This window comes from Formica exsecta, unplaced genomic scaffold, assembly GCF_003651465.1.
Source record: "Formica exsecta isolate Colony F162 unplaced genomic scaffold, ASM365146v1 scaffold1092, whole genome shotgun sequence".
Taxonomy (NCBI): domain Eukaryota; kingdom Metazoa; phylum Arthropoda; class Insecta; order Hymenoptera; family Formicidae; genus Formica; species Formica exsecta.
The window spans coordinates 37879-43914 of record NW_021848431.1 but is presented as its reverse complement, the minus strand read 5'-3'; the positions used below and the strand labels follow the sequence as shown (position 1 = coordinate 43914).

The 6036-nt window shown below is 33.3% G+C and overlaps 1 protein-coding gene across 1 annotated transcript; it reads right to left on the bottom strand.

The window, feature by feature from the left end:
* Positions 1–1218: 1218 nt before the first annotated feature.
* Positions 1219–5180, bottom strand: LOC115235267 (probable cytochrome P450 6a13). Its single transcript, XM_029806929.1, has 5 exons — positions 5145–5180; positions 3762–4260; positions 2455–2676; positions 2043–2294; positions 1219–1839 (listed from the first exon to the last, which is right to left on the bottom strand). The coding sequence occupies exons 1-5, from the start codon at positions 5178–5180 to the stop codon at positions 1673–1675; spliced, it is 1176 nt and encodes a 391-aa protein (XP_029662789.1). The 3' UTR covers positions 1219–1672.
* Between the last annotated feature and the right edge of the window lie 856 nt (positions 5181–6036).

The following is a 6036-nucleotide window of genomic DNA, read 5'->3' as shown; positions in this document are numbered from 1 at the left end:
ATAGGGGTTGAATAAAATCTAAAAATCTTACCGATTTCGCGGACTACAAATATTATACGTGCACCTTGTGATTCCATTTCAGACAATGGAATAGATAGTATATCGGATATACAAAAATAATGTTTATGTATATTATTTAACAATGTTAAAAATATTGTCAAAAATTTATAAACACTTTATATGTTGCTTATTCTCTATTTTTACACGTTCTCATTAACTCAGCAGAAGAAAAAAATATAGCTATCTTTCTATCATACATGTAAGAATATAAATTTAAGATAATTAATCCGAATTATTAATAAATTAATATAGTCACGAAATAATATTACTACTATAGATATTAATAAAATAATAATAATTCAATTAAAGTAGTTTCTAATTTAATGCCAACTCGTAAAGAGCGTTACTCATGGTCGTCGATGAAGTTTCAAAGCCGGCAACGAAAAATATGAATGCGTGAGCAGCTATCAAGCTTTCGGCAATTATTATTCTCTTTTATGAATATTTTCTTCACTTTTTTGACGCACGTTTTTTGAGAGAAAAGACTGAGCGTAAACTAATATCAATGGATTTTAATCATTTTCAAATATATTCCACCTAATGGTGTTAATATAAACGTCCTAGCATCGTTTACGTATGGTATTGGCGTTTTTTCGCAAGTTTCGACTTTATAGTTTCGCAATATCTTTATAAGCCCAATCTTTGTCTGATAAACAGCGAAGCGGGCACCTAAAAATAAAAAATAATTATTACAAGAAAAACATTAAAATTTTCAATTAGAAGCAAGCATCTAAAAATTAAAAATAATTATTACAAGAAGAGACTTAAGCTTCTCAGTAAAGAAATTTTCAGCCTAAAAGCAAAACAAACAGAACTTGTATAAGACGTATAAACATGTATAAAGACGTATATTTAAATCTATTTCATTTTACCAATACAATTCCTTGGTCCGTCATCGAAACGGTCCAATCATATTAAACGATTGAAAATTGGCCCCAAAACGTGCGTCTTATATGCTACACCTACAATAAATTTTTAATGTAATCAAAGAAATGTGTCCCGTAATATATTATTTGAATATACATCTCCGCTGATAATGTTTCATCACACTCTAATAGGGGTTGAATAAAATCTAAAAATCTTACCGATTTCGCGGACTACAAATATTATACATGCACCTTGTGATTCCATTTCAGACAATGGAATAGATAGTATATCGGATATACAAAAATAATGTTTATGTATATTATTTAACAATGTTAAAAATATCGAAAATTTATAAACACTTTATATGTTGCTTATTCTCTATTTTTACACGTTCTCATTAACTCAGCAGAAGAAAAAATATAGCTATCTTTCTATCATACATGTAAGAATATAAATTTAAGATAATTAATCCGAATTATTAATAAATTAATATAGTCACGAAATAATATTACTACTATAGATATTAATAAAATAATAATAATTCAATTAAAGTAGTTTCTAATTTAATGCCAACTCGTAAAGAGCGTTACTCATGGTCGTCGATGAAGTTTCAAAGCCGGCAACGAAAAATATGAATGCGTGAGCAGCTATCAAGCTTTCGGCAATTATTATTCTCTTTTATGAATATTTTCTTCACTTTTTTGACGCACGTTTTTTGAGAGAAAAGACTGAGCGTAAACTAATATCAATGGATTTTAATCATTTTCAAATATATTCCACCTAATGGTGTTAATATAAACGTCCTAGCATCGTTTACGTATGGTATTGGCGTTTTTTCGCAAGTTTCGACTTTATAGTTTCGCAATATCTTTATAAGCCCAATCTTTGTCTGATAAACAGCGAAGCGGGCACCTAAAAATAAAAAATAATTATTACAAGAAAAACATTAAAATTTTCAATTAGAAGCAAGCATCTAAAAATTAAAAATAATTATTGCAAGAAGAGACTTAAGCTTCTCAGTAAAGAAATCTTCAGCCTAAAAGCAAAACAAACAGAACTTGTATAAGACGTATATACATGTATAAAGACGTATATTTAAATCTATTTCATTTTACCAATACAATTCCTTGGTCCGTCATCGAAAGGGAGATAAAACATCGGGTGCCTGGTTTGCACAACTTCGTCATTAAATCTTTCTGGATCAAACACATCTGGCTTCGGATAAATATCAGGATCTCGTTGAATCGAGTAAATGGGAATCCATATGTCCTGATCTTTTGGTATATTAACTTTGATACCACCAAAAGTATAATTCGACGTCGTTTTTCTTGTAAGCTGTGGTACCGGCGGGTATTTTCGTAAAGTTTCTGTACATATTCAGAACAATGAAAATGAGGTATGAAATATAGAAGTTATAAAGATTTATTTCTTATTTGTGTTAAAAGTCAACAACAAATAACATTATAATGTGGCTGTAAATAAATACCATATCTTTTTTTTAATAAATCTTCTCTTCTACTAACGTACCTTTAAAAATTTTATCCAAATAATTCATTTTTTTAATGTTCTCATACGTAAAATTGTCATTATGTCTGATATATTCTTCATTAATTTCCTCACGTAGCTTGTCTTGTATTTCCTGATTTAATGCCAACTCGTAAAGAGCGTTACTCATGGTCGTCGATAAAGTTTCAAAGCCGGCAATGAAAAATATGAATGCTTGAGCAGCTATCAAGATTTCGGTCAAATCTAAAATGTAATAATTTCTTGTTATAAATAATACAAATAATCTTATTTTTGTTCAAGAATTAAATATTATAATTTATCTATCCATTTAACATTTAATATTTGATAAACTGATATTTTATATAGGGAAAAGTAGGTTAAAACCGGGTACTTTTTTGGATTTGTCTTTCTACAAAAAATCAGAGTAAAAAAGATTTTGCTGTTAGTAGTCTTTAGTGGATATTAAACTATGAGAAAATGAGGCTAGTTGCTGAAAAAGAAATATTTGGTTACTAAAGATAACAAGATTTTTGGGAGAAGTCAAAATACCCGGTTTTGCCCTACTGGTAGGGTAAAACCGGATACCCATTTGAAAACATATAAAACACCGTGCAATTACAAAATCTAGATTTATTTTAATCAAAATACAATACAAAGATGTGTTCTATTGCCAAAAATCACAAATAAAAATATTCTCTTGTTCTACATTTCTGCAAAACTTTCTTATTTAATTTTTTAATTTTAGAGATCTCAAAAAATTTTTTTTTGGTGCTTTCTTTCTCTGAGTAGTAGTTTCCGTTTCCAACTGCTTTTTGTAGGGAGACAAAGTCAGCATAATAGTTTTTCCTCTTTTTATTACATGAGATGTATAGGTACCCGGTTTTGCCCCAACATGAAGAAAATAACAAACATGGCTGTTGTATATTCCGTCATAGAAAGGGACGATCAAAACTAATGATATATTCTCTAATATGTAGAATACAATGCTGCATTTACCGAAACAGATGCTCTGTGTAGAAAAAATCCATAACGACTCGATTGTTGCCCCAATATCGATCTTTTTTAGCCCGAAAATTTTGAACTTCTCAAAAAGAAATATCGTGTGCACGTGGGCACAGTTCATCTCAAAATAATGATGGCATTACTCTACAACTAATAACACGAGTTGGCCAAAGATAATAGCACTTATCACGAAGAAACAGAAGTACCCGGTTTGACACGCCTATCCGGTTTTACCTTACTTTCCCCTACTCATAATCATGTGCTTCTCATTCAAAAAATAATCGCATGATAAAAAATATCCACATGAATCAAAAGTTGTCACTTACCGATATTATTCACTTTATCTGGATGTTTTTTTAATTCGCGCAATATATCAATGAAATCGTGCCTAACAATATTATTCGCATCTCTATAGGTCATGGTCTCTATGACAATGCGTGTGAAAAATTTGTTGACCTCTATTTTTGGTAGGATGTAACTGAGAATATCGCAAAGCCATGGCAGAAATTGTTTGAATTTCGCCCGTAGAATATTCTCCCAAGTTGGCACAAAGACCAATCTTCCCATCTTGCGGAATTCGCTGTCTTCGTCTGACATAGCATTCATCTCAATGCCGAAGGCGCAAGTACCTATTACATCGGTCGTATACTTGGCCGTCAATTTGCGACATTCTACAGGCTCGTTTTTGCTTGCTAATGTTTCTATGTATTGTTCAAGTCGATCGGAGCACTGTGATATTAAAGAAAACATCTCCTTTAATTTACCGGACGTAAAAACAGGTCGCAAAAACTCCAAAGCGAAAAGATGTTGCGATAGTGGATCTAACTATAATAAACACAAAATTTTAATCAAATTTTCTACCTCAAGCATATGATTTACTAGGTTATACAAGAACTTGTTCAAAACTATTTAAAACAAATCTCGATATTTTACATATTATACGAGTTTTATCGACTTGAAATATCGCGGGCGACGTCTACTTTTTCACTTTCTGCCCTGCGTTATGGCCAACTTCTGAGGGCCGTGGCACATAGAAAAACTTAAACATTAAGACTTAAGACTTAAAAATTTCAACCATACGAAACTTTCAGCGTAGCTTACGTTTCAATATGGCTGCCTTACCGTTCGATTGGTCAATTCGCTTACGTCTTAAATCTTAAGTTTTAAGTCTTAAGTGCTACAACTTATATCACATCAAAATATTCGCATTATTATAAAAAAATTATTCATACCTCTCCGTTCGTTAACACAGATAGCTTTTGAAAGCAACTATTATGCTCTCAATAGAGTTCAGTTTGAACCATTTAATTTGATATTGTATATTTGTTATGGTCTATCTCTTTTAGTTTAAAAGATAAAAGGGGGTGGTCACTTTTGGTGGGACACCCTGTATATATACAGGGTAGGCCATTTTAATGTATTCACTGAAATATTTTAAAATCTATAAGTTTAAGACAAAAATGTTTTAGACAAAAGTTGTATGGTTCAGAAGGAGACACATGATGAAAATATGGACTTGACCTTGAATGACCTTTTCAAGGCCGAGTCAATGTGATCGATGTTTTCTTAAATGGAACCCCATTTTTTATTGCATATTCTTGTAGCTTATCATATATTGTAACCGTTATTTCATATTAAATTATTTACATAATAATTTTTTTATTTAGGCGGACGGTTCTCGGTGCCCAAGGCACACCTTCGACGCGTACCTCGAATATCGGTCCCGATATCCCGAAAAAGTCCATATAGCACAAAAAAAAAACCGAGTTGGGCGCCAGGTACGGCAGGCCGCACCACGTAAGACGACAGCAAACACGAGAAAAATTAGCGGAACCGATAATTAACGCGACGACAGACTGCGCGGCTAGACAGTATTCCTATGGGGTAGAGGGGGTGGCTCGGGGAACGGGAGAAAGCAGAGAATCGAGAACACGGGAGCTAAAATAAGCAGTCGATAAGTTAACAATAAAGATAACAATAATAATATATTGAATGAAACAAGAGTATAGAGCAGTTCACAGAAGTAATAATCGTGGGCGACAATGGTTATTCTACAGGCGAATCAAATATATCATTTCCGCGGAGATCGGCACGACCGTGCGCAACAATATTAAATTACCGGGCGTCTTACGCGCCTTAACTCGACTTTTCGGCCGCGAGAATTTCCGCCGTACAAGACTTAATTAGGCCGCGACAACTAAAGAAATCTCTCGAATGTGCCGGTAACTATTTTACGCACGCCCGTGAATCCGCTTCAATGCAATATAAATTTCCCGGTGATACGGCTCGAACCGGTCTTTTAACACAGCTCGAGGTGCTGGAATGTGCCTCAATAATAATAACATAATAACGACGACCTTTGCTTGAGATACGTCACGTATTTTACTCGGGTGACTCGCGAAAACTAACAACGGGGTCACAAACACCCGCTAGATACTCTGCCCGATATCGAAGAATTACGCTTTCTCCTCACTCTAATTCCGCTTAGCGTGTACAAGATTATTGCTAACAATACTCAAAAAGAATACGTAAACTATCGGTGACGACTGTGGTGTACGAGTCGTACGACGCAATACTTTGCGCGTTCCGGAATATCTATCG